The 26,189-nt window shown below is 47.3% G+C and overlaps 6 protein-coding genes, 2 non-coding genes and 1 pseudogene across 9 annotated transcripts; 3 read left to right on the top strand and 6 right to left on the bottom strand.

Annotated features, from left to right (window-relative positions):
• Window positions 1-1,480: 1,480 nt before the first annotated feature.
• On the top strand, window positions 1,481-3,473 carry F4812DRAFT_309498 (ACT domain-containing protein). The gene is made up of 2 exons (XM_047931319.1): window positions 1,481-2,026; window positions 2,262-3,473. The coding sequence occupies exons 1-2, from the start codon at window positions 2,003-2,005 to the stop codon at window positions 3,396-3,398; spliced, it is 1,161 nt and encodes a 386-aa protein (XP_047792319.1). The 5' UTR covers window positions 1,481-2,002; the 3' UTR covers window positions 3,399-3,473.
• Window positions 3,474-4,666: 1,193 nt separating this feature from the next.
• F4812DRAFT_421177 (sphingomyelin phosphodiesterase) lies at window positions 4,667-7,875 on the top strand. The gene is made up of 5 exons (XM_047933525.1): window positions 4,667-5,306; window positions 5,394-5,480; window positions 5,590-5,894; window positions 6,080-6,819; window positions 6,895-7,875. Exons 1-5 carry the CDS (start codon window positions 5,106-5,108, stop codon window positions 7,596-7,598), a joined length of 2,037 nt encoding a protein of 678 aa, XP_047792318.1. The 5' UTR covers window positions 4,667-5,105; the 3' UTR covers window positions 7,599-7,875.
• A 3,391-nt stretch (window positions 7,876-11,266) lies between these two features.
• On the bottom strand, window positions 11,267-12,784 carry F4812DRAFT_421168 (NAD(P)-binding protein). Its single transcript, XM_047933524.1, has 6 exons — window positions 12,656-12,784; window positions 12,533-12,603; window positions 12,252-12,466; window positions 12,101-12,182; window positions 11,754-12,042; window positions 11,267-11,691 (listed from the first exon to the last, which is right to left on the bottom strand). The coding sequence occupies exons 1-6, from the start codon at window positions 12,687-12,689 to the stop codon at window positions 11,429-11,431; spliced, it is 954 nt and encodes a 317-aa protein (XP_047792317.1). The 5' UTR covers window positions 12,690-12,784; the 3' UTR covers window positions 11,267-11,428.
• A 61-nt stretch (window positions 12,785-12,845) lies between these two features.
• Window positions 12,846-14,490, bottom strand: F4812DRAFT_421167 (uncharacterized protein). Its single transcript, XM_047933523.1, has one exon. The coding sequence runs from the start codon at window positions 14,393-14,395 to the stop codon at window positions 13,139-13,141; it is 1,257 nt and encodes a 418-aa protein (XP_047792316.1). The 5' UTR covers window positions 14,396-14,490; the 3' UTR covers window positions 12,846-13,138.
• An 854-nt stretch (window positions 14,491-15,344) lies between these two features.
• Window positions 15,345-15,434, bottom strand: F4812DRAFT_t58. The gene has a single exon. It is a non-coding gene; the product is annotated as a tRNA-Val (tRNA).
• Window positions 15,435-15,973: 539 nt separating this feature from the next.
• On the bottom strand, window positions 15,974-16,075 carry F4812DRAFT_t57. Its single transcript has one exon. It is a non-coding gene; the product is annotated as a tRNA-Arg (tRNA).
• Window positions 16,076-16,959: 884 nt separating this feature from the next.
• On the top strand, window positions 16,960-17,107 carry F4812DRAFT_t60 (annotated as a pseudogene). The gene has a single exon. The product of its transcript is annotated as a tRNA-OTHER (tRNA).
• A 676-nt stretch (window positions 17,108-17,783) lies between these two features.
• Window positions 17,784-20,092, bottom strand: F4812DRAFT_309298 (asparaginase-domain-containing protein). Its single transcript, XM_047931318.1, has 3 exons — window positions 19,714-20,092; window positions 19,131-19,387; window positions 17,784-18,993 (listed from the first exon to the last, which is right to left on the bottom strand). Exons 1-3 carry the CDS (start codon window positions 19,886-19,888, stop codon window positions 17,842-17,844), a joined length of 1,584 nt encoding a protein of 527 aa, XP_047792315.1. The 5' UTR covers window positions 19,889-20,092; the 3' UTR covers window positions 17,784-17,841.
• Window positions 20,093-20,958: 866 nt separating this feature from the next.
• On the bottom strand, window positions 20,959-25,665 carry F4812DRAFT_421157 (DNase I-like protein). The gene is made up of 2 exons (XM_047933522.1): window positions 24,939-25,665; window positions 20,959-24,877 (listed from the first exon to the last, which is right to left on the bottom strand). Exons 1-2 carry the CDS (start codon window positions 24,978-24,980, stop codon window positions 21,482-21,484), a joined length of 3,438 nt encoding a protein of 1,145 aa, XP_047792314.1. The 5' UTR covers window positions 24,981-25,665; the 3' UTR covers window positions 20,959-21,481.
• Window positions 25,666-26,189: the final 524 nt, after the last annotated feature.

The following is a 26,189-nucleotide window of genomic DNA, read 5'->3' as shown; positions in this document are numbered from 1 at the left end:
CATGCTAATTGAAAGGTATCTACCTAACCTAAGGTACCTTGGTGTTGCGGCCAAGGGAAGGGGTAGAGTACCGAAAATGCGGCATCTTTAGTCGAATATTCGACATCATATCACGCAAGTTATCCGTGATGAAAGTAAGCCAGTGAGACAAAATTATATCGATATTATACCTGCATCCGCTGTTTCGTCTGTTTCGTTACGCCAACCTTAGACAAATGGCGTTACCATGTTACGTGCTACAGTGGATACAGCAATTGGTGATAGAATTAACGAGGGACTCTTCGGCGGCCAAGCGTGAGATAGTAGGAAAATGTGAAGAAAATGCGGGGCCGCAAAGGGTCCTCAAGGGGTATCTTATCCCCAGCCTCTTGCTCATAGGCTGGACAGCTGCATCAACAACACTACCTAGCTTGCATTGGCGAGTTAAATCTTCCCGACTTCAGGTACCGGTGGACGATGGTCCTCTCGCCAAAGTCCGTACACTACTCGACTATTACATATATCCTCCGACTCACTATCTATTCTCTTCATGAAGTTGCACTCTAGATAATGCACTCACCTGCATAGCACATCGTTTTCTACCTACCAGGTCGATCACACCTGCTGTGATACAATAAACAAAGGACTCCATCTAACGTTGTCTGCAGCAGCCAGTATATTGCTTCACTCCCTCAGTACTTACCTAGGTATAGGTTGCGAATGGATGCGAAGCGCAGGTCGCCCTTCTCGGGAGACATCATCATGCAGAAGAGTAAAAACCTCCTTGCAGACAATCCTGGCAAGGGCCGGGGCAAGGTACATCTCCCGGGAATCCAAGACCCAAGACCCAAACGCTAAGCGGTTCCCCCCCACGCTAGACAGCGTTGCAAAGTTGCACTGTTATATAGACTCGTCCTGCAAGATTCTCCCAAATCCACTTAGCTCCTCCCCGACATCAACTACGCGCTGTAGGAGCTGATGTAGGTCCTAGGATGTTAGGATGTCGCCGTACGAGGTATATGATGTGTCGAGAATAAGTGCATGTGTTGCTCGGCCCCCCTTCTGCGCGCTCTGCATTTAGCGGCTTGCCTCTTTAGGGCGTATGGCGTGCATACGCGCATAGGTTGTTGTTGGCTTGTGGTCAGGAACCTCAAGCCAGGTTCGCAAATCCAAGGCTATTATGTGCTGTGCTAACTCTGTAGATTACGCCGTTCTGCAAAATACATAAGGTTCAAGTGCCCCTCGTCATCCATCTCACCGATCGAATTCGGTCTATTGTAATATGATAATAAAAAAACAACAACCTCTCTACTCGGCGTTTCTAAATCGCGTTGAGGACTCCGTCGCCAACTCCCCTTACCTATAGAGGCCCGCTTCTTCTCTGTTTGTAGCTTGCATCGACTTACATCCCGGGGCGATAAATTAGACCGTAACGAGCGTCGATCCTTGTGGAATCCTGCTATCAAGTGGTGTCAATGTCACGCTATTTAGGTTACCTGGCGAACTTGAAGCGTTAAAAGAGGCCCTCGCGAGACCCTTCTTTTCATTCTATCAACCAACCGACAACCTACGAGGGCCTATGTAGAGCTAGTCCCCTACAAGGTCTAGTCTCCATAGTGTAGTGCCTCCGATTGACAGCACTATCGCCGGTGCCTATCTTTGGAAACCGGCCAATTGTTTTATTTCTTTGTCTTGGCTTCCACCTAGGGTCGAAGTCTATCTATTGACGTTGTTTCTTTCGGCTTTTATTTCCCCTCTTTCTGTCCTATACTCTCTAGATATCCATCCTCCTGTCGTCTTTTGTTGTAACGGATTTCTTATTGGGAACTAACCGAGAACTCGAAATCCCAAGCCTAAGAAAGGGCGAATAATCCACCAATCACGACACGATTCCAACCGGATCTCCGTGATAGGCTCTACTCTATCCGTGCATTTTAGGGGTCCTCTGGCCCCCGAAGATCGGGATTGAACGCTTTTGGCCATTGGTTGCGATCTACGGCGTCACTGATGTGACATCGTCATAATGAATGCTCAGATATCATTTCTCGTAAGCTTCCCCCTTAGTTCTTATCTGAGATTTATAAGATCCGAGTCTTCTCTCGTCGCAATGCGTCGGCAGATCATCACTCTTGCAGTCGTGGCAAAGTTCTAGTTACAAAATAATTCCCATGTGTAACATAAGCCAAGCAACGGTTACTGCCCATATTCTGGTATATCCTAACGATGCATGCGACAAATGAGTCGCCCATGTCTCACGATTATGCTGACCGATGTAAATTTAGGATGGGACATTTCGCCTAATACACATTCCCTTGCAATTGTATCCCAACTTTCTTCAACCTATACTGCAAGTCCTTCTTCCTCAAGATGATGATGATTCTCTCAGTAATAAGGCCGAAGGTCTCAGCATCGACAATAGGCACGGGTTCCTTAACATAAGCGTTACGCCTGTTGAATGTTCGGTGGTTTGTCATAGTAGCTGGGCCAGCAACGTTTTTGAGCCGGTCATTAAGCGTCTACCTTCAAGTCTCTCTAAGACGGTTACGATCTCGAAGGATACGTATTTAATTCTCTCGGTAATTAGTGCCGGTATGGATGCAGGAAGTCGGGTGATGGACCTGACCTCACCCCTCGCGCTGGCGGGTGTGCCTATCTTTTTCATCACCACGTACTATTCGGACTTCATATTGGTTCCCAGCAAAGATAGGCAGACGGTCGTGCAGGTGCTTCTAGCCCGGAATTTCGAGTTCGATCAGTACGAGTCCGCCTACGTATCGCCCAGCGCGATGTCTCACGTCCGCGGGAGAAGCCAAGGTAGCGAGCCGCCATCGACGCCTCCGCCATCCACCGTGGCAGAATTACAAGTGCGCACGTTCGAACTACTTAAAAAGCGAAACGTCGTCCCGTACATCAGTCCTTGCCTCAGCTTGGTGCAATGCTCCGGGAGGGATCTGTCTCGGTTAGTGGACTACAGCCGTCGCCCGTCCTTAAACAAGCACCAAAGTGGGAACGGGCACCGGCGGAGCTGGCTCGACAACGTCGATACGAAACTATATACGAGTCTAATATCGGTCCTAGCTAAGCAACCCAGATTCCTATCAATTACGTTGGCTCAAGAAGATCCGCCGTCGCTACTGCTAGATAGGGAGTATCTAAGCGTCTTTGGAGATTCTCTCGTCGGCGATACCGAAGGCGACCTAGTGCCTATCTTTCTCGACCTCGTGAACCTCCCGCTGGAGGCCACGGGGATCGTTTCGGGGGTTGCCGGGAAGCTCATCTCGGAGATGGGGAAGGAAGAAACCGACATCAGCGGCGAGCTCTCGTACCTCTCTACCGCGCAAGCCGGAGCTGTGATCCTATCGAGCAAACAATCTATGAGGGCCCTTGAGGTCTTGAAGCCTCTATTATCCAAGGAGTAGAGGAAGTAATACTTGTGGGGAAAGGGGGATAAAGAGCGCGGCGCTGTGTAGGATATTGGCGGGCATTAATAAGGCCGAGAAGGAGCTGGTTAGGTGCAAACAGTTAAGGGGGGGTAACGGAATTATGACGAAACGAAAAAGAAAAAAAACTACGGCATATTGGATGGAGCGGTTTTGCATGGAAAGCATATCGAGGTCATAATCATCGCCATCATCATCATCATCATAATCTGCGAGTTCGGGTTTTGGCACGATTCTCTCCCCTCTATTGCTGCATTATTCTGGCTTGGTATATGGCGGCTTTTTTTTTTTTCATTTTGAGTAGTGAGCAGAGAGAAGGGAAGCATTCAAGTTGAACGAAGCGCACCGAGACTTTGCGCGACGCCGTGTGAGGAGAGGATCTAGTTACCTTGGGTGTAGGTACTTTACCTAGCCTATAAAACGCGGCACGGATGGCTTGGTCTAATCGGGTTTGAAAAAAAAAGGGAAGCTCAGGTACTTAGGTCTAGTCTTACACGGGACGGGATGTCATTAATAGTGTCGTTAGATCTAACCAAAAGTTTCTATATTAGGTAGTTTGAAAAAAAAAGGGTTTAATGTTAAGCGGCTGAGAGGAATTCCATATCCCTCTACTATTGTGGATGAGCATAAATGTGCATTACAAAGTCCCCGCCTAATGTAAGAATGTAGGTAAGATTGAAGCTTCAAAGATCAAAACACACCTAAGGTTACCTACCTCCTATGAAATCAAAGTCTGGATTATAATGCAGTCAGTAATCTTCGTCCGTAGTAGAGGCTAGTGAGAGACCCTGCATGGCTAGTACACGCCAACTTTATGTATAATCCTCTCATGACATACACTACCTAGGTGCAAGGTACCTAACATGTCAAAATTATGTCATAGGTGTATACTAGGTATGTATACATAATGGATGTATTGTATTGTACAATACAATCCCTTATCAGTCAGAATCCAAGATCCGGTGACCGCCTCCCCCGTCAGGCTCGAGAATTAATGGCCGGGTCTTGGCATTTCTCTCTTGGAACAGTACCATCTTTAACACGAAAGTAACCACAGGAATAAATCGTAAAAAATTGAAATAATTAATAATTATATACGGAATTTTTTAAAAAATATCGCAATATTTTTTATTTATTTTTAATAGTACTTATTGCTTAACAGAATTGAAAGTTTGAGAATGCCAAGACCCGGCCATTAATTTTCGAGCCTGACGGCTCCCCAGCCAGCCAGCACGTCCGCCTGACTGGCTGAGCTCCGATTGGACCGCCGAGGGCCCAAAGTACCTACGCAATTGATCTGGTGGCTGTTGCTGGCTTGGGTTTCTGGGTTTCTTAAACAATGAGGCGAGGGCGACGTTCGAGTCAGGAACTCAACTCCTTTTCTTTTCTTTTTCTTTTTTACACGCGTTGCTTGTCACCATACTTAGAATTTCCTGGTGATTATTACCTACCTGTACCTACCTGCTATTTTCTTAGCTTGGCTTCTTGGGGACTTGACTTTCGCTGTCCTACTGATGTGGCTACCGTTATGTCTGTAAGGTTATTATAATGCGAAATCGAGTATATTATATCATTATTGCTACTATTACATCCATTTAGTACATAAACCTAAGGTTGGCGTTAAACGGGCGATAACTTGCGTTCGGTATATAAAGGATAAAGACCGGGGCGGCGCGACAAGACACGATGCGGCTTCTCTCCTCCGTCGCCGCCATCTCGGTAGTCGTCGGCCGGGGTGTTACGGCGTATTTCGATTATAGCGATGGGTCTCAGAAAGTGCTCGCGCCCAGCATAGCAAAAGGATTTCGGGGTGGCTTCGATCCCAGTAGTATAGTTGTCAGCACCAGGGAAGATGCCCAGAGTCCCGCATCGTGCACGGCCTGTGAGGTAGGACTTCACTTATACCGATATCCTATAACTACCTTATAAGCAAGGTCGGATGAGGTACCTACCCTATGCTGACACAACATACAGGCAGTTCTATTCCAGCTCAAGCTCATAGCCTCCGCAGGCGACGACTTCTTCATCAACTCTATGACAAAACTCTGCCAGCGATCCGGCGTATGTATACCTACCTTAGGTACCTACCTATATTCAGTCCCATTTCTTTCTTTCTTTCTTTCTTCATTAGCAAACCGTTCCCAACTCGCTAATCTTCCCCTTCTTCCAGGTCCAAGACGCCGACGTCTGCGCAGGCTCCATAGCTCTCGAGGGTCCTATCGTCGCGCGCAGCCTACGCGGCCTCGCCATAGGCTCCCGCACGTCGCGGCTAGTATGCGTCGCGTTCATGGGACTTTGCCAGCACCCCGAGGTCCTACCGTATAACGTCTCGTTCCCGTCGCCGAAGAGGCTGGCGGGCAGGCCGCGACCCAGTGGTTTGGAGCCGCTGCAGGTGGTGCATTTCTCGGATATACATATCGACCCGCTGTACGTCGAGGGCGCGAATGCCAACTGTACGAAGCCTATATGTTGCAGGTGAGATTGCTCCTGAGTTTGGTTACAGATCTCGCTTTGTCCAGTACGGAGCTCTGGCTTGCACCTAGTCATGTATGTCTTAAGTGCAGTATAAGTCATATATATTGTACAGGGTAATAAGATGATACCTACTAAGATTTCATTTAACCGTCGCACCTAGAATTCACTTGCTTATAGTTCTACAGAGAATACACCAATGCCGACAAACCTGGATTCAACGAATTCCCAGCCGGGCCATACGGTGAGCACACATGCGACTCGCCCCCCAGCCTAGAAGACAGCATGTACGCTGCGATCCAAGCTGTCGCGCCCAACGCGGCCTTTGCCGTCTTCACAGGCGACATCGTCGACCACGCGGTGTGGAATACATCCGAATCGCAAAACGCGTTCGACATCAACGATGCTTATGGACGTATGGCGCGCGCCGGGCTGCGCGTCTACGGCACGGCGGGCAATCACGAAGCTTCGCCGGCGAACTCGTTTCCACCCACGCCGGCCGGCGACGACGATAGTACGGAAAGCAACGGTAATGGCAATGCTGCGCAGTGGTTGTACGACTTACTCTCCGCAACTTGGTCCCGGTGGATCGGCCCGCGGGCGGCGGCTACGACGAGGGAGTTTGGCGCATACTCGGTGCGACACGCCTCCGGCGGAGACGGCGCGGGAAAACTACGCGTCATCTCGCTCAGCACGAACCTGTACTACGGGCACAACTACTGGCTTTACGAGGAGCCCATGCAGAGGGACCCGAGCGGGCAGCTGGCCTGGCTGGTGAGCGAGCTGGATGCCGCGGAGAAGGAGGGCGAACGCGTGTATATCATAGGGCATATGCCGATGGGAAGTCACGATGCGTTCCACGACGGGTCCAACTATTTTGACCAGATAGTGCGGCGGTACGAGGGGACAATAGCTGCTATGTTCTTTGGTATGATACATGAAGTTATCATGATATAGTTGCCTGCCGAAGGTTACCTATAATTAATGCTAATTTGACCACTAGGCCACACGCACTTCGACGAATTCGAGATCTCGTACGCAGACAACTCGAACAAATCCCACTCCAACGCCCTCGTAACATCCTATATTGCCCCCTCCATGACGCCTATATCCGGACACCCCGCCTTCCGCGTCTACACCGTCGACCCGATCACCTTTGGCGTCCTAGACGCCACTACGTACATCGCTAACGTAAGCGATCCCTCCTTCTCGTCCTCGTCTCGCTCGGGTCCAAAATGGATAAAGTACTACTCCGCGCGCGAGGCCTACGCACCGCTATTAGTCGGGACGCCCGAAACGGACCTGGAGGAATTAAGCCCCGCGTTCTGGCACAACGTCACCCTGGCCCTCGAGCGCAACGAAACCGCGTTTGCCGAGTACTTTGCGCGCAGGCGCCGCGGGTGGGGGGTAGGGGATTGCGACGAGGAGTGCAGACGCGTCGAGATATGCAAGCTGCGCGCCGCGAGAGCCGAGGATAATTGCGTGCCTCCCGGCTTGCGGCTGGATAGTAATAATAACAATAATAATGAGCCTAATAACAACAGCGAAGAAGAAGGGGAGGATGAGAAGAAGGATAAGAGACGAGTAGGTTGGGTGGAAGATGAGTGCGAGAGCTCCGTTGTGCGTGATACGTTACGGAATACGGTTGTGGATACGGATATGCTAAGACTGCTTGGGGAGTTGGCGGTTATAAGAGAGTCATTATAGAAGTGATTTTCTTTTCATTTCATCTTTTAATACCCGGATGACATAGTCGATGGTTCTTCTCACATACTCATCAGATAGAAGCTGCCTCCAAGTACCCAAGATAGAATATCTTCATCTAATCCAACTAGACACCTAGCTCTGGGAACCAGACTTATACATACAGAACGTATTTATGAGAGTACTGGCTACCTTTATTGTGGAAGAGAGAAGATCTCTCATCTGCTACCCTAATGATACCAACGTCCTCGTTGGCTTTGCAATCAATTCATTTCAATCATCGCGGCCATTATTTATCGGGTAATGCCATCGGGTCACAAATGTAATCGATCGTTTTCCTGCGAAATCATCGACCATGCTCCCATCGTTCGTGTCGTCTTTCGTCACCTGTCTGACTGTGAGTCATATGCTCTGACTCACATGGTCATTCGTTGGCGAATCTTTCCTTCTCCTGCATTTTCCCTATGAACTCTGCAGCAGAGAAGAACATTTTTGAACTAGAGGCGTACTGATGATGGTGGTTGGCTTTCCTGAGGACTCTCCTGTATGGATTTCTATTGAACCCAAGTAATTGCACGCAGCATCAAAGGCTACGCGAAACTTATGTGTGTCAACAACCCATTCGGGGTTATAATCGAGCGCTGGCTCGGAAGAATTCCTCGTCAGTCTTCCCAGTGGTTGTGGATGATTATGTCGACCGATTTGTCTGAGTGTTTCTGCGTGGGACAACACTCGTTGTATCTGCTGCCCAGAAAGTTTTGATACTACATCATCACATCGATAGTCCTGCCAAAAATCAATCGAGTAGTCTTTAATCAGGGGGGAAGATCCGTGATTGTTTCTTCGGGGTATTCAATAGTGTCACCTGCATCTTCGCGTCCTCTGCTTCGTCTTCCTCGATGGCTGATTCGTGATTTAAAAAAAAATTGGGTGGAGGTTTGTTTCCCTCAAAGCTCATCATAGGCGAATCATCGCCGAAGACCCTGCGAAACGAAGATACCTTGTTGAATATATTGGCCTTAGGAGCCGGTATACAAAGTGGATATCGGAAAGAGTTTATCTTAAAGGTTTGCGTTGAAGGGTAGAGTTTTCTGCCCAGAACGGCAGCCGAAGGGATGTTGTAACCCTTATGTTAGGTAGTCTTAGCAAGACTTTGTCGTTGACGTTAAGTGATCTGACTTTGAAACTGTCGAACAAAAACGACGCCGTGATTGCAGACTAGAAATGACGCCTTATATACACGGGGTGACAGAAACATAAGACAACCCCGTTGGAAGATCTTCCCAAAAATGTAGATTCAGGGGTGTCCAGGTTGTCTTACAAGGTGGGAATGATAGTAATCCATGTCGCTTTGTTGATTCAATTGAATAGAATGAATGTCGCTAGGCTGATTTGATCGAGGGAAAGGAAGAGGACTTGATCTGGATGAGTCACTCTCTAGATCTGTCTATACGAAGAGCTCTTGATCTTCGGGTTCTAGGTATGTATCCACGCTATGTCGAGTCTGGCAGCTTATATGATATTTGATGGCCATCTCAACATCCTGATCCCGTCGCCCACTCTGGCTGTCTGTCTGAGGTAAATAGGTGCTATTTGTTGCTTAGGTTTTATTGGAGTCCTGGATACTCTGCTTTTGCTGCCCCTTTCGGCCCAGCAACCAAGCAGACCTGCAGAGTACGCTGGAAAGCAGACAGAAGAGGCCAATTCCACGGGGGAAATCTTCTCTAAATACCTAGACGAACTCCTTCTGCATCGCTTTGAATGTTTCTTTCTTAAAATTTCTTGCCTGGACCTTCTTGGTTTGTAGCCGTTGAGAAGCGCTGGCGAATATTTTGAAGATAGGAATAGCCGGCTTAGGCGAGATAGATGCTTAATTCGAAAAGCCGCATTGAAGTAAATAGTTCTCTCTCAGACTGAATACCGAGGAATTATCGTTAGATGAGTTATAGAAGCGTGTGATGAATATCGACGAGGTTGCCTTTAGAGAACCCTGCAAGGATTCCAGGTAGTGCTCAGCACAACCTCGCTTCATTTTTTATTTGGGCGAGCACAACTCTTCAAGAGTTCCTCTAGGTTGTTCTTGCTGTGGAAACAATATAGGTGAAACATAGAGTCAGAATTAAAGAGAAAAAAAATGCATCGCCTTCGAGATGTCAGGCTTTTTTTTGTTGTCGTTGTTGTTTTTGTGGGCGAGCCTTTGTGATAGAGAGTCAGTTGTGCATATAGGTACCTAAGGTAGTCATAGGTGATATCTGGAATGCGCTATGCGAAATATCGCACACAAGGTAGATAGGCTGAAAACAAAGGAGTAATATAAAGTAGGAGGTAGGAGGTAGTCACTGTGCTGGGTGTTAGGTTGCTCATCTGTGAATAGGCGGCGCGGATATTTAGCAGAGTAATAATAATAAATAAATAGGCCGAGAAGCTGCATGGTTTGTGTAAAGAGTAGAGTACACCTAGAATGCAGGTGTTAGGGCATGTGTGGAAGGAGAATGAGGATGTTCAGCTGGCTAAAGCAGCCTAGAAAGTCACCAAATTTTCTCATTGGAATGAAATTACTTACCTCCTTTGAAGCTTGAGCCATACATAATCCATAAATAGGCCAGAATAGTAAATAATGTGGGAGGCTAAGGACACCAAGACAAGTATTGTTGCAGTTGCAGTTGCAGTTGCAGTTGTGGTTGTGGGTTGAATGTTGGGAAGAAGAATGTACCTAGGGTTAGGTTTGGAGCAGAAACTGTAAATTTAATTTTGGATTAGCACAAAATAAATTCAGTCACGAGGTAACTAGGAGTTGCCGTCATCCCTACTGCTGCTGCTGCTACCTTACGTGCGTACGTACTAGGAAAGAGAAGGGTCGGCAGGCTATGATTCAAAGAAGGGCCAACGTTGAACATATTGCTCCATACCATACGGAACAATCAGCAACGGACGTGAGTCTCCGTGTTTCATGGAAAGCCCGACGCTACTTAGCCCCCGTAAGCATGTCGAGGGCTTTCCGATAGGACTGCAATATGTCACAGGACATGGTCAGGCAGCGTAAAGTTCAGAACACACAGTGAACTCTATGTATCAGGTATGTACAGTGTTGCGAGGGTTATACAAGGATAATTGGACAACAGTCAATGCATACCTCACAGTATGGTTTATTTCGTCCAGTGTGCAAGCATGGTCGTCGAGTAAAAAGGGGGGGAGATAAGAGGGGGAGGGATCATGTGGTTTGGTAAAATTGATAATGGAAGCATGATATTCCATACTTTGAAAGAACAACCGGCGTTATGAGATGAACAAATTGGTGATCATCTATGAAATACCCCTGAAGAAAAAGGTTACTCCCACTATATTAGGTATACAATTCTCTTGGTGGATGGTATCTTAGCTACATAGCTCATAGTTGTGAACATTAGAACTCCAACAGTTATACAAATGATATTAATATGTATTTAGCTATATACAACTACATAACTGGATAGCAGTATACTAGGATGCACTTGATCTCTTCGCAAGTCTAATGACATCCATTCCTTCTTAAATAGGGTTATAAAGCAACCAGGAACTATCTATCTCTCCATAAGGAGGTTCTTTCATTAGGTATTTATTGTGCTTATTTGTTGGGGAAACCCCGTATTATATGTCGTCAAGTCTGAAGTTGGATGCCAGTAAGAAGCATAGGTTGAATGAGATCTACTTATAACTGCCTAGGTAGGTACCTAACCTAGAGGTATTGATCAAAATATCTTTCGAGTAAACCACTCTATACTCTCAGGCTCAAGAGATATCATTCCCTATATAGCTTACACATATTGGTTCTATATATTGCGGAAGCCGGCACATTATGCCTTCTCTTGCCAAATTTCACCTAGAAACTGACTCATATCAGTGAACCTATAATCCGGTAGCAACTGGTTCCACTCATCGGATATGTTCCAAGCACCCTTAGCACTACTTAAGAGCATACCTACGAGTACTCCCTTGAGCATATCAGCTGCCTCCTCATCTGTGACGCTATGGTGGCGAGCCTCCAACTTCCAGGATGTCGTTAGATTCCCAACTTCGAGATCTTCGAATTTGACTGTATCTACCTCGAAAGGGCCACCTGTGACATTAGCTTAGCATATCTAGATCTATACATAGAACAACTAATAACGCCTATCTTACCTCGGACCTGTTCAGCGATCTCAATAATCTTTGAGACTGGAAGACTGTTGCCCCTGATACCTCCAACCACGGGCCACTCTCCTTCAAACTCAACAGCTTGAGCCACTACCGCTGCCATATCCTGGATAGTAGTGAAGGTCATGATGGGATCGTGCCCCTCGACGACGATAGCGCGACGGTTATGGATATCGATAAAGGTGTTCAGTGGTGTTAGGTGTTTTGAGGTCTTATGCGGAGTAGCAAGATAGTTCAGGAACAAGCCAGGCTGGAATAAACAGTATTCCAGGACCTAGGTTACGACATATTGGCCGATGAAGTATCATTGGTAGGAGGGATTATCGGCTCACCTTTTTGTTCTCGTTCACTTTTCTCAAATACTCCTTGACTTCGTCTTTGCCCGTCCACCATGGCATTCCTACACCGCTACAACTAGGTGTCTGTCAGCTGAGTTCACTTGATTCTAGCAGTTTCGCAGATAAAGTCCATCTAATTACTTACCTTCCCCACTCGCTCGGTGCAAACCGCTTTACACCAGCTATGACAGCGGCGTCGATCAGGCTTTTCTGCGCCTTATTGCCTGGATCGTGGAGGAGTTGGATAAAGGAAAGCACGGTATCGACGCCCTGTAAAGCCGCGACTAATTCAACCTTGTTCTCATAGTTGACTTGACGCCACGTAACACCATGCCGATTGCTGTCTCGAACCTCCGTCACCTATATTACTCAAGTTCAGAATAGAATTTTCTCAGTTTGTTTCGAAAGTCTGGTTGTGCTGCTGACTTTTCTACTGAAAATAGTAATGTCATGTTTTTTGGTGGCTACTAAGGCGTTAATGACCTCCTGAGCGACTTCTATAGGGAGGTTAATATCTTATGATTGATTAACCATACCAGGATTTCTTACCTCCTGAGCCTCCAGCAACAACAATTTGGACCATGGTAGCAAGACTGATATAGGTAAAGACTGGTTAAACCACATACTATTCTATGACTTGAATGTTGGAATGGGGCCATGGTTATATATATGTTAGATTATGTTGTAGTTAAAGAGATTCATGGGCAGATTCACGGCGGCTTTGAGGTACCCCATAGTATTCGGGAATTTCCTTAACGGAGTTGAATTGACCAATAGGGTTCAACCTTTAGAACCCGAACGCGTAGATGGCTAAAATCTTCGACTTACATTTTGAACTGACAGCTTAGATTGAATACAAGGGAACAAGAGAAATGCTCTTATAAGGCCAATCGTATATAGATTAAAAACTAGGACGCCAGAAAGTGCAGAAAGGTGGTAAGGGATAAGGGGTAGGATCTAACTTGGTGTTAAAAAGATGAGGATGTACTTCACGGGAGGATGAAATTGCGACTAGAATACATATTACTTCGCTCAACTGGATACCTTATATAAAGCATCACGCAGCGAAATCCGGTCAGCTTTGAGGTCTCTAATGGTATTATCATACTCATTCCGAAGCCACGCTGCGATATACGTATAAAGGCCACTAGTGCCAGCAACTGACAACTCCCCCGAGAAATGAGAACTGAAAAGATCAATAAGAGTTGACATCCTGCTGAGCTCGCTTAGAACTAAATGATTCCTGATTACTGCTTGCATTTTCCCATCTTCAATGCTGAATGTTCCTAGCGTAGCCGGCACGCCAGTAACGACGAAGCCTGTGGTGCGGGGCAATATCCGCAATTTAGATGAGCCAGTGCCTGTTGCTTCGTTGGGTTCAGAAGGTGAAGAAGCCGAAGAGGAGATGGCGCCGCCATTATTATCTAGCACATCGGCTGGCGAGGTCTCTAGTGAAGTGCTACACGGCCATCCAGCGGCCTGCTGATACCAGATCAAAATGCGAGAGATGATTGATGCGTGAACCATAATTCGATGCCCAGACTTAGCGCAAGAACACTTTAGAAGGCCGCTAAGTCGGTCGATTGCCTTCCTGTTGAAGTGAAGTACCTGATCCAGGCGAGCTGTTACAGTGTCTGAGTTAGTATCAGGAGCGTGTAGATCCGGAGCAGGGCAGATCGAATCTGCAAAGATCTCGTATGACTCTCGGGCGCAACTGTGAGATGCGCGAGTATCTGAAGCCTTGCGGATCCCAGCTTCGGCAGTTGAATCTTTTGGTGAGGATGCGGTGCGAATGCCAAAATCTAACACATCAAATTGAGGCCACTGATCCATGGCTAGAGGGTTGAATATATCTAATCCAAATTGGTTATGGCCATAAGTGTTTGACGATGGCGCATCAATATTACTGCCGGGTAGCGATGTCTCACATCCCGGACCCGAAAACGACTCTTCTGCTTCACTATGTACCCGCCTTGGTTCCTCAAAGACTGTGCTTTCAGAACCACCTAAGTTATCGTCGGATTGTAATGTCTGTGTCTGCCCAGAGGTTCCGATTGAAGCTCTAAATTTGATGTTTGTGGAGAGCCCCCTTCTTGGTACTCTCCCGAGCTTGCGTGAGATGCCGTATACGCAATCAATACCGAGGGTAACGCAGCGGCGACATTTGGGCCGACTACGGTCGCATCTGACCTTGGCCGATCCGCACGAGTCGCATGAGGACCTCAATTTCGGGGTTGTCGTTGTCGTTGTCGTCCTCGGGGGTTGTGATGCGTCTGGAAGTTCAGCCATTGTTTGGTTACCTTAGGTAGGTATGTACTTATAAGACAAGGATCAGCGAGTCCAACAAGCCAAGCCGATATTTGACTTGGGCTTAGCTTGACTTAGCTTGCCTAAATCCTATTTTTTGAAATATTTGGTGGATACCCACAGGTCCAGGCCCACTTTTTATGTAATTTGAAAAACATGTGGCTAGGGAAGCTAAGTGGGCACTATCCACTTTTAGCCAATCGGAACATCCGGGGTTTGTTTTTTCCGAATCTAGCCTTAAGTCAAGCCTCTAATACAGCCAAATAAGCCTCAATTACGTCATTATTTGACTTGGCTTGTATAAGCCAAATATACACGGTTATTTGACTCGACTTGGCTTGTTGGACTCGCTGACAAGAATTGCTGGACGATTCCTCTCCAGCCTCTACTATGTAGACGCGTCGCAACCTTAATCCACTAATATCTGAGTCTCAAGATTTCTCCCTACAGACGTATGCTAAGGTAGTCTCAAAGTTCCAATAAGAATATATCAGTTATTATAATATGATTTATCAATTCAATATCATCGTTATAACCTTTGGGGACCGAAGTCAGCTCATATACACGGTCTTGGAAGAACGCCATGTCATGCAATACGACGACAGGGGTCAGAGTGCCCCTATTAATCCCCCAATGCGGAGTGGACAAAAAAAATACACATGTAAGTAGGATGTCAAGACTTTAGAAGTCTATTGAAAAGTCTAAACAATTCGCTTAAATATTTAACATGTAAAGTGAGTGCTCCACTTAAAATCCGGACGGGCTTTACTCCTGCTAACCAACATCTTTAACCATGCACAGCACAGAATAGTCCCGCTCAAGGGTCTTGCTAGATCCGAACTAGCATAATCCGAAGAAATCAACTATTTAGCTGCGAGGGTAAAAAGTATTCGTGTATCCCGATCTACGGAGTACTCGGATAGCAAAAGATTAGTCACGCCGTGGATCGAACACGGAACCTTCTCGGAGCTTTGAACACATCAATGTGAACGAGAAATCATAACCATTAGACCACGCGACTTAGAAAGGAAGCTTCGTCATCGGAAGCTCTTATATGATTGGCCAATTGTCCACTATTTTGGTATATAAGGTAAATACAACGCATTCCAAAACCCCAAAAAAGAGGACAAAAATATCATCCCTGGACGCGTGTATAGTATATACATATTATGTACCCGTTGCATACAGTTATCAAAGTTATCTAATAGGTAGCCAGCATACAATCTCCATTATACGCTTACGTTACGTTCTCAATCATATCTGGAAAGCCTACTTCGTAGGTACTATGGGAAACAAGTGATGTATGTCTATTGGGATCTGGCGAATTCGTGTTATTCCCAGAATAATAAGTTCCCCCAAGAGTATCTTTTACGCTACCTATCCTTGCTGCGTGGGCCCAAAAAAGTTATGAACTGAGAACTCAACACGCCTAGAACCATCATTGGAATCCTAGAGGCTCCATCACGTCAACCCTAAGCGAACCCTAGATACAATTACCCACCCAACCACCATATATTCTCGACCTCTAGAGTAGAGAGGATGAGACCAAAAAAATAGAAGTGACCACCCTGGGGCTCGAACCCAGAATCTCCTGATTACCTTCGATCATGTTTTTTACATGCTCGGTCGTAGTCAGACGCCTTACCATTGGGCCAAGCGGCCTATGGATTCTTCGTGAGTGAAGACCCATTGGTTGATGGAGGGGCTTGCACGATAGTGTTATATACCAGTTAGCACTCTACGGGCTAGAGAATATTTGCAAGTTCTCGTGAGAGTATGCTTTCGTTGCCGGGTTGAATAGGCAGTCCCATGATTTTACTCATACAGGCCTTGGAGTTATGGTTGACCTAGCAGAGGATGTAATACCGAAGGGAACAATCCAAGATATAATCTTTCATAGACAGTGAGGTCTTACAGTATGAGTAGTCCTAGTTTCTCATATTACTTGATTATCTAATATGTGCTCATGAAGTACTATAAATATTGTATACGAATTATTCCTTCCCTCTCAATGAAGGTTGATTTATATCAAGCTAATATCATGACAGGTATTACCACCTCATAACAGACGTTACATATAAGCAAGACAATACCTACTAGAAAAGGGAGACCTATGACTTCGCTATAGGGGTAGGTTACCTAGGTACCTACCTACCTAGGTAGTCCACAACAAGAAAGTACTCAAGAATATCTATGAAAATGATCAATTATATACATGGTGTCATAACTTACCTTTGACTTACTTCTAACCAAGTTAACTATACGAGAAAGTCATACATATCTGATGATACTTCTTACCTTAGGTATTCATCTATACACAATTCCAACTTTTTTTTTTTCTCTTAACCTAACTCCTACCTAGCCCGCACACAAAAGCACCCCCAAACCCCCACTTCAACGAATGGTTCCCCGCCATCCCAGAAAAAAAAAATCCCACCGGCCCTCCTTAGCTCAATACCTAAGGTTAGGCCTCGCGCATTACACAGTACACACGCGCACACCCTTTTTAAATACCGCAAAAACGAATCAGCTTTCACCAACAAGTCGCCCGGTTAGCTCAATCGGTAGAGCGTGAGACTCTTACTATCCACATAGTAATCTCAAGGTTGCGGGTATGTACTTCTCAACCACAATCGAGGTTATTCACACTCATATGCTAACATCACCTCAAAGGTTCGACCCCCGCATCGGGCTCAATTCCTGATGCTTCCCAGAAAACTGGGATTAGCAACCAAACTTTTTTTATTTCATTTTTTCGCGCCCTTTTTTTTTTTCTGTTTTGAATAAACGTCTTGCTAGGTTACAACATTATCATATAATCGTGAAGTGTATAAATATTATTGCTACTGTTAGTATATGGCCACCTCTATCTGACATCCTTTTTTTCCTTTTTTTTTTCTCGGCTGTCAAACATAACCTCGATCGCCATGTAAATCAACAGCTTCGAGACGTACCTGAGATAGCCTCCTCACTGCCGTCTCACAATACCTAGGTAAACAAGTAATCCTTCAGACAATAAATATCATCTCCCATCGCAGATCAAACAAACGCTTGGTCTTATTCTATTTCTATGCCACTATATCTTGATACATACCTACATACCATACACCACCACCACCACGTAGCTGTTCTCTGTGATTCTATTCCAGTAATACTTCTCCCCTTAAATACTAGTAAACGCTGTGTCACTACTATCTATATCAAGCACCATACTCTCTACTTGTACATGCGATACCTACCGCGACCCAATATATCCGCTCTACTTTCTATCGCACGCACTACATCGTATATCATACCCTCTTTTGCCGGGTAGGTTAGGTAGGTACCTACCCATCTATCCTTAGGTAATCTCCACCTGTATAACAAACACATTGCCGTCCCGTCCCGTCAACGCACCAAGAAAAAGAAAAAGAAATCGAATCCTCGCCTCACCCCCTTTCCACCACCTCCTCCTCCTGCCACAGCATCCCCCCGGCCTCCCTCAGCAACTTCACGCACCCCTCGTTCCCGGCCCGCCGCGCCAGGAACAGCGGCGTGTTGTTGGCGCGGTTGCGCGCATGCACGCTCGCCCCCCGCACCAGCAGCTCCTTCAGCACCTCGGGCTCCGGCCCCAGCGCCGCCAGGTGCACCGCCGTGTTGCCCATGTAGTCCGCGTGCCGAAGCAGCACCATCGGCCCCTCGCCCTCGCCTTCGTCCCGGTCCGCCGCCTCGAGGATCTCGACCGTCGCCCCCAGGTTCCCCGACGCGATCGCGTACCCGAGCGCCGTGAACGCCGCCTCGGGCCCCGTCAGCCGCTCCGCCCACGAAGTGTCCGGGCCCGCGACCGGCGGGTGCGTGAAGGACGTGGTGGCCGCGAGCTCGGTGAGCTCGCCGCGGAGCGAGGTGCTCATGCGGGCGGCGATCTCCGCCGCGTGGTCGGCCTCGCTTTTGGGCGGGAGCGCGAGGAGGTACGAGAGCTTGGTGAGGGCTGCCTCGGAGGTGAGGTCGTGGCCGAACACGACGCCCGCGCGGCCGAGCGCGAAGCCGGGCGCGTACAGCGGGGACACGAAGCCGTTGGTGCACTGGCTGACGTTGACGATGATGATCCCTCGCTGGACGGCCGCCGCGATCACTTTTGTCAGGCTCCCGTCGACGCCCGCGGGCGCGTTGCCCATGCCGAACGTCTCGAGGATGAGCCCGCGGAGCTCGGGCACCCGGAGCACGGAGTCGACCATCTCAGGCTTGATGCCGGGGAAGATGCGCACGCACGCCACGTGCGCCGTGTCCACGTATGGCGTGACGCGGAACTGGGCGATCTTCGTCGGCCGCCTCACGAGCGACCAGTTCACGTCGACGCCGAGGCTAGTAACCTTGGCCAGCGGCTCGCAGTTGGGGCTGGCGAAGGCGTCGAACGAGGACGCCGAGACCTTAGTCGTGCGGTTTCCGCGGAACAGCGTGTGGTGGAAGAATAGGCACACCTCGGGGATGGTGAAGGTGCCGGCTATGATGAGGGAGCCGAGTAGATTATCGACGGCGTCTGACTGGAGCGCAAAGATAGAGGCTTGCGACCCTGTCAGGATCACCGGCTTTCCTAGGTCTTCCTGTTTTGGAAATGTTAGTAATAGCTATGTAGACCTAAAGGAACTTGTCACTCTATCCGAGAAAACCCGTTTCAGCGACATCGATAAGCTGAAAATCAAATTTCCGTACGGATTCCATGTCTACCTAGGTTACGTACCAACATGAAGGATAACGCTGAAGCCGAATAAGCCAAGGAATCAGTCCCGTGGAGCACGACAAAGCCATCGAATAGGTGGTAGTTATCTTTGATGGTTGTGGCGATCTGGGTCCAACCAAAACTGCTTATACTAGAAGAATCCAGTAGGGGTGAGAATTCGAGTGCGCCGTAGCGGATGTGCCTCGAGTATGAACTCGGGGGTGTGCGTAAACTATCGATGGTGACCTCGACCCCGTCCTTAACTGCCGTAAGAGGAACTGTGTTAAGTTAGCTATCTTCTTGCTTATTATATAAAGGAACCAGTTTCGCGAATTTGACAGCTGTGAAATACTGTCTAAACCAGATACTAGGTAGTTCAGCCTCAGAGCGAGAAAACCTCCATGGTTATGCTCCGTCAGTGGACTTGCTTGAATCATATAGCCATCTTTTCAACCTTCGTAGCCAAACGTCGATCTCCTTATAGTTTTGGCTTATCTCACATCGAACACTTCGTCGTAGATGTGATGTGTATCTCATTTTAATCGTATTCCTTGTCTCCCAAATCTCATATATGTTTGTCTCAGTTAACTGAAATATAACGTACCTCTTTCCGACATGTCGTTAAACGATAGACGAGGCGCCATAGCATTATCCAGGAACCCATCAACAGGCACGAGGCCGCTCGCCGACGGCTGCATGCATATCGTGCCTCCGGTGATGATGATGAGCACTCGCGACTCGGGATATGTAGTAACTTCTGCAGTTGCAAGGGCCCCCATCGTCGAAACAGTTAAGGTGGAGCAAGAGATATCCTATAGAGATTCCTTGAGCCTTGTTTTTATATAGGCTTATATCCTTAACTTGGGACGGCCTTTTTTTTTTCTTCGTTCGGATTTATATATCCTGGCCTTTTCCTAGAGACGCAGTCTGAGAGACCCGTCTACGTCGCACGTCGCACGTCCGTCCGGAGTTGTTTGACAACTACCGGAGTAAAGTGAGATGAGTTGTCGCTTCACACCGTCAGGCCGCGCCCAAGTTACCTGAAGCAATCAAGTCTGTGCCACGGGTCTATTTTTATCGTAGTCAATTACTGTGTTATTAGTCGCGTAGTGGCAATATCTAATATTGAGCAGATAATGTTTTTGACTTTCACCACCGTCTTTTTCTTATATAGGTACCTAACCTAATCAATCGCAAAGCCCGTCAGTTAAGATATAAGGAAAGAAAAAAAGAACGACACAAACGGTAAACCAAGAGCTATATCGGAACCCTGACCCATGAAATTCGTAATACCTTTTTACGTCAAAGAAAACCAGAAGACGGGAAGAAGAAAAAAAAATCGGTAAACCTTCTAGGTTCGCTAGGACGGGTCGACTCCACATAAGACCTGAACTAAAAAGTTAAAGGGGAAAATACAAGTAGTATTGATTACCTGAGGTTATGTATGTAGATACAAGAAGGTGGATAGTGAAGTACAATTGCTTCCTAAGATATTTGTGAAAGTCATGCTTAGATACGATACTCTCTAACTTGTAGGCGTGTATCTACCTAGTCTTTACCTTCTGTTGGCTTTTGGCTTTATGGTGTGCTAGCTTATCTATCTAGATTAGGATTAAAAGAAAAGGAGGGAAGTGAGATATATGGAATGGGGTCGAAACAGACCAATCAAAATCCAAACCGATGACGGACAACCCGTTACGTACTACTAGGTAGGTACTGCCAATATCTATTTCTAGACGCCACTTATAAAAATTAATGGCTGCATACCTCCTAAGTTACCAGGCCGGCCAGGCTAGCCTCTAGCTATAGGTCTAGGTACCTACGTCTACCTACAGATGGAACTTGATGGTTTCTCTTTGGAATTCATTATTTTTCTTGATTCTCTATGATAATTCTTTCTTTATCGTCGCTTCTTAATGTCGACAATATTCATCTCTCATAAGCCCAACCATCTAACCAGTAATTACAGTAATAACAGTCCACCTTTGATGGCGGATCTGCTAACCTTTTATCGTGCTACATTGTAACAGGTAATCATCGCGCTGGCTCTCTATTTCATTAAACCTGCTTCGTCGTCTCTCTCTCTCTCTCTCTCTCTCTTCCTCTCGGGTGTTGGCAGATCCCTTCGTTTTCCACGTCATTTACTCTTCCAACTCTATTTGTAGAATTGGTCTTGGTTGCTTCGCTATCGTATTATTCTTCTACGTGAATCCGGACCGGCCTATTATCTGACAGCCCTTTCACGTATCAATCTCATGCTCGTATCTGAATCGTAACCGATGACCTTCGTAAGATAGTAAAGCCTGTGTAAAATGTTAGCGAGACCGTATCATATACGCTAAAAGGGGGGAGAAGGGGGAATGCGATTAGACTCACTTCTCCGCAGTTGCCTCCTTCTCCTTGAGGTTCTCGAAGCGTTGCTGGCAGTCCGCCCAAGCTAATGTCCGCTTCTTAGGTGAGATAGACTTGACAGTAAACCTGAACTGGCCACTCACGGGCCGGTGGTCTGATACCCGGACCTCGTGCCGTCTGTACTCAAGTTGCTGTATTCTACCAAAACCTCGGTGAAGGAGGCGATCACACCAAGCTGGGGAGCGTTTCTTCTCACTAGTGTCATAATTGTCCGTTCCCACGTCGTATTTGTACGTGGGGGGAAATTCGATATGCATCTCGTCAAAGGCCCTAAGCTTGAATGCAGGGTTTCTCCGACGAGCTACGAGGAGCTGATCCCGTTCAAGAAGTTTGGCTAGATTATTTTGCTTTACAGCGATCACGACTGTATCCCGCGACATAGTATCAATGCGGTAATTGAGGTCACCATTAAGTAGACATAACTCGTGATCAAGGACCATGGTGCCGTCACCACCACCCACATAACTGTCGATACGGACGCTTGGATCGCGCTCCGCGGGGAGGAGAGCGCTCTCCATAATTGCCGCGATATCGTTATGTCGCTGGTTCGCTGATGATTGTCCCGCCGCAAGATGGCAATTGATAAAGCACAGCGATGTATCGTCTACCATGAACCGCACAACAATGGCGCCTTTGTTCCCGTGCAAGCCTCCCATTCCGCGTTTTATCTCGGCGCCGCTGATATTTCGTATACGATCACGGAGAGTCGATTTCACAAATATGCAAGTAAAAAGGCCTACTAGAGTTGCCGTGTGAAGGAGGTGATAGAGATGTTCCGCGGGCATATAGTCGTCCAGACATCTAACGAGGAAATCTCTCCAATCTCGATATTGATGGCTCATTCGTTCTTGGTCCGATGCATCTTTCTTCTTCGGCTTGAAAAAGCGCTTCGCCGTCGCGGTTTTGTCTTCTAGATCGACAAGCTCCTGGAATCCAAAGATCAGGATATCGGGAGAATCGCTCGACTGCAGCAGATTTTGCATAAACATGGCATCGGACTCTGAGTATCTTAAGCTGTTTGGGGTTGATGCTCCAGCATTCCACGTCATGGCCAGAAGTTTGATGTCTTCAAATTGACAATATTGCGAATCGAGAGACTTCATCTCGTTTTCCAAGAAGTCATCTTGAAGTAAGCCGTCCCAACATTTGATCGTATTATCGGCTCCAAGGGTAACGACCTGGAAGCGATCGAGCTTATAGATGCTCGCCGAATCTGCAATCATTTTGATAACCGGGTTATCGTGAGCTTGCCAGTCCTTCTTTAAAACCCAGGGTGTCTCTGTAACATCGTACACACATATCTTCCCGTTATTGAAGCCTGCCCACATATAACCACCCACACCGGCTAGAGAATTAATCTTGTAGGAGCTGACATTGAGCACGCTGAGGCATGTATAATCTTTTTGAGAGTAGATGCTGACTTTGCCGTCGCTGTGACCGAGGAACACTTTCCCAGGCTGCGATTTAAGAAGAGCTCCGGACGTGATTTCGCCCGCCCCTTCTGATACTAGAGGCCTCATAAGGACTTGCAGTTGATTTCGACCGCCGGTGGTCGGTGTAAAGATGCGGAGTTCTTTGCCTGTTGCGTGCCACAAATCTTCTTCGACTACCATCGAAAAGGTGTGTCCTTTGGGCAATCTATAGGTTTGATGAGGATTGCCACTTAGATTGGGGACCCCGTCGCTCTCCGGTCCCCAGACGTGCAAGGTACCCCCTTCGTCCAGAGACCACATCTCATTATAGTGCCTGTATATCTTGACTATTTCGTACCGACCATGAGCGTTCGTCTTGCTCTCGGTAATACCACGAGATGTGACATCGGCTTCGATAATCTCGCCAACACTGTTGCCGATCCAAATTCGTGTCCCTTCATCTTGCATATCCGCCGTAGGTTTAAATGCCACGGCTGTCGCTTTAATCCCCTCCCCATGTGCGAAGCTCATGAGGAGCTCGCCGTCAAGCAGGTTCCAGACTCGGGTGAGGTGACCAGTAGTACATACGTACTGTCCGCAAACATCAAATTTCCTCGTATCATACTTGGTGCAAATTTCATGAGTCCCTTGCTTGATAAAAGGCGGCCGCCGGTTTACTTTAGTAGTATCCGGAAATTGAGTCACAATTTCTACTTGGCTCGCGGGAGTGGGGCCTGGGGATTCTGGAATGCGGCTCTCTGCATCAGCAGCTATTCTTCTCGTAGAATCACGATACTCGACTGTGGGTTTTTCTGGGTATCTGTCTACTGCTAAGGACCTTCCCTGAGGACGTGATGGGGGTGGCGCGAATTGAGTAGTTGGTGTTGAAACTACACGTTTAGGTTGAGGAGACAGGGGACTTTCATTGTTTGCATTATTAGTAGCCACAACAGGTCTCGGAGGTCGAGGTGGCGGCCTGGTAGCTGGATTTGCTGGAATGCGGGCAGAAACTGGATCCGTCACAGTCTGGGGTCGAGCCGGGAGAGTGGGTCGATCTTCTGCGAGCTGGGGAGTGACAGGTGATCTAGCATTTCCATTGATTTCGTGGTCTCGACGGATGGTTGCAATCGTATGGTGAACCGGGGGAGGGTCGAAGCCTGACGGCAGTGCGCTGGTTCTCGGCACGGTCGTTTGAACTGTCGGCCGTGCTGGTCGATTTGGGAGAACTGGCGGTTCATCACGATCAGGACTGCTAGCGTCTGAAGGAGGGCTATTAAACGGCGAACGTTTCTCTGCAATCTGATGTGTCAATGACAGCTTGTTTGCATTTTCCATCAGCCTTGAAAGTCTATTAGCTGGCTTTTCGGCGCGATTCACGGGCGGAGGAACCGGTGGTGACGCCCTAAATTCGCGTTCTCTTCTAAGCTCAGCTGATCTTCGTGGAGGAGGTGGTGAGGGCGGTTGAGCAGCAGGAAATCTAGGGGATCGGCCAGGCTCAAGTATAGGAGTATGCGGTCGACTAGAAATCTTTAACGGCTGAGGCGACGAAGAAATGGGGGCATTGGGGGCTTTTGAAGAATTGGGTAAAAGGTGAGCATTTGTATCGCTTTGCAGGATGGAAAGCGGTCTTGCTTTCGGTGGTGAGTGAGGCGGCTCAATCAGGACGGAAGGGGGTCTGATAGGTCTAGGGCTTAACGGCGAGGAGTTCGCGATTTGGGTAGAATGAAGACCTGCAGTATCCAGGATCTCCTTTGGCTTCGGTCTTCCACTATCATGTGGTATATTTATACTCCGGGTAGGTCTCGTCTCGGGAATCGGGGGAGGCTTTGGGGATGGCGACTGATTTCGCGTCGTAGGTGGGGGTTGAGATTGAGTAGATGTTGCTGAGCCATCTTTGGGCTTGTTCATATTCTCGAAATGGGACCTTAAGGACGAGACTGGTTTCTATAATTATAGTCAGTATCGCAACATATTTACATAGCATTGGGGAGGGAGGAGACCTTACCAAGGATGAGTCGTCAGGTCCATCTTGACCGTTTGACTCCATGATGATGAGGGGCAATCTCTATAAGCCTACAATATGCCGTCCCTGGTGCTCCCACGGCATTCATTACTGAACCGAATAAACTTCCTATTCTCCCAGGATCATCTAATAAGACAATTTGGTAGCTTGGTAGCCTGGTAGCCTGGTAGCCTCTCGAACGGTAAGACTTTTAGCGACAGAGGTCGAGGTAAAGGTCAAGGTCAAGGTGAGTAAGGGGTTGGTTGAATGGCGGCTGTTTCGTGCTCGGTGTAGATCTTCCAGAGAGTGCCAACGAATGAATGAGCACGTGGCCAGTATTAGACTGTATAATTCTGGTTGGATAAGAAAGACGATGCTGTTAGACCAAATATTGTAATTATTGATGGGATATTTCGGTCGCTAGTTATAATCATGTTTCGGCTTTTCTGTTTGGTTTATTGTAGTTCAGGGTTCCAGCGTTGAGGTTCCGCAGAATGCAGAACGCAGAACGCAGGGCGTTGCAACGCTGTCACAACCCAAACAAAATGAAAATAAAAATAAAAGTCAATAAATAATAGTGAATAAGGTCCAGTTCCGGAGAAGTAATCGTGCATGTGGTTATACGAATGGAAAGTTATTATTTCGGAGTTGGACTAGATTAAAATACGCGTTACGCAGTTCTTCTAAATGTTAACGAGCGTTTTTAATTTGGGTTCTCCTTTGGAGTTCGTACCAATTGACAGTCAGTACCAGGTTGAGACCAAGGCATGCGAAACCTCTAGTGAGTGGCTACTTGTACTACTTGTGCTACCAAATTTGCAGATCTTTAGGCGGCGCATTGGATTTTCCCGTTTATAAATTAGATTTGGAACAAAATGGAGGTGTACAAGTTGTACATGTAGTATTGTACAAGCTTAATTATTCATAGTGTACGTAACATCTGTATTCATAACCTTACCCTACGTAATATTCTTGGACGCAGCATTAAACTCTGTCATTTTTAGTCCACATCGTTCTCTCACGCTAGGATGTGTACCTACATTATGCATCCAGTTATGTAGGACCTAGGTACCTGCCTAGGTACCTAGATACGTAATATAGGACCGAAGTGAATTTGTCCATCTATTGTCGATAAAAATAAGCATCCCAAGGCTGAGTGAAGTTGGCAGGTGCCGGCCTATCGCATGTCATAGGCCCTGTTATTGAGTCCCGGTTACGGATACCGGGTACCCCAAACGCTGAACCCCGGCCTAC

Source organism: Daldinia caldariorum, assembly GCF_022478825.1.
Source record: "Daldinia caldariorum strain CBS 122874 unplaced genomic scaffold F4812scaffold_4, whole genome shotgun sequence".
NCBI lineage: Eukaryota > Fungi > Ascomycota > Sordariomycetes > Xylariales > Hypoxylaceae > Daldinia > Daldinia caldariorum.
Note: the sequence above shows the minus strand (reverse complement) of the source record. Positions and strands in the feature narration are given on the sequence as shown.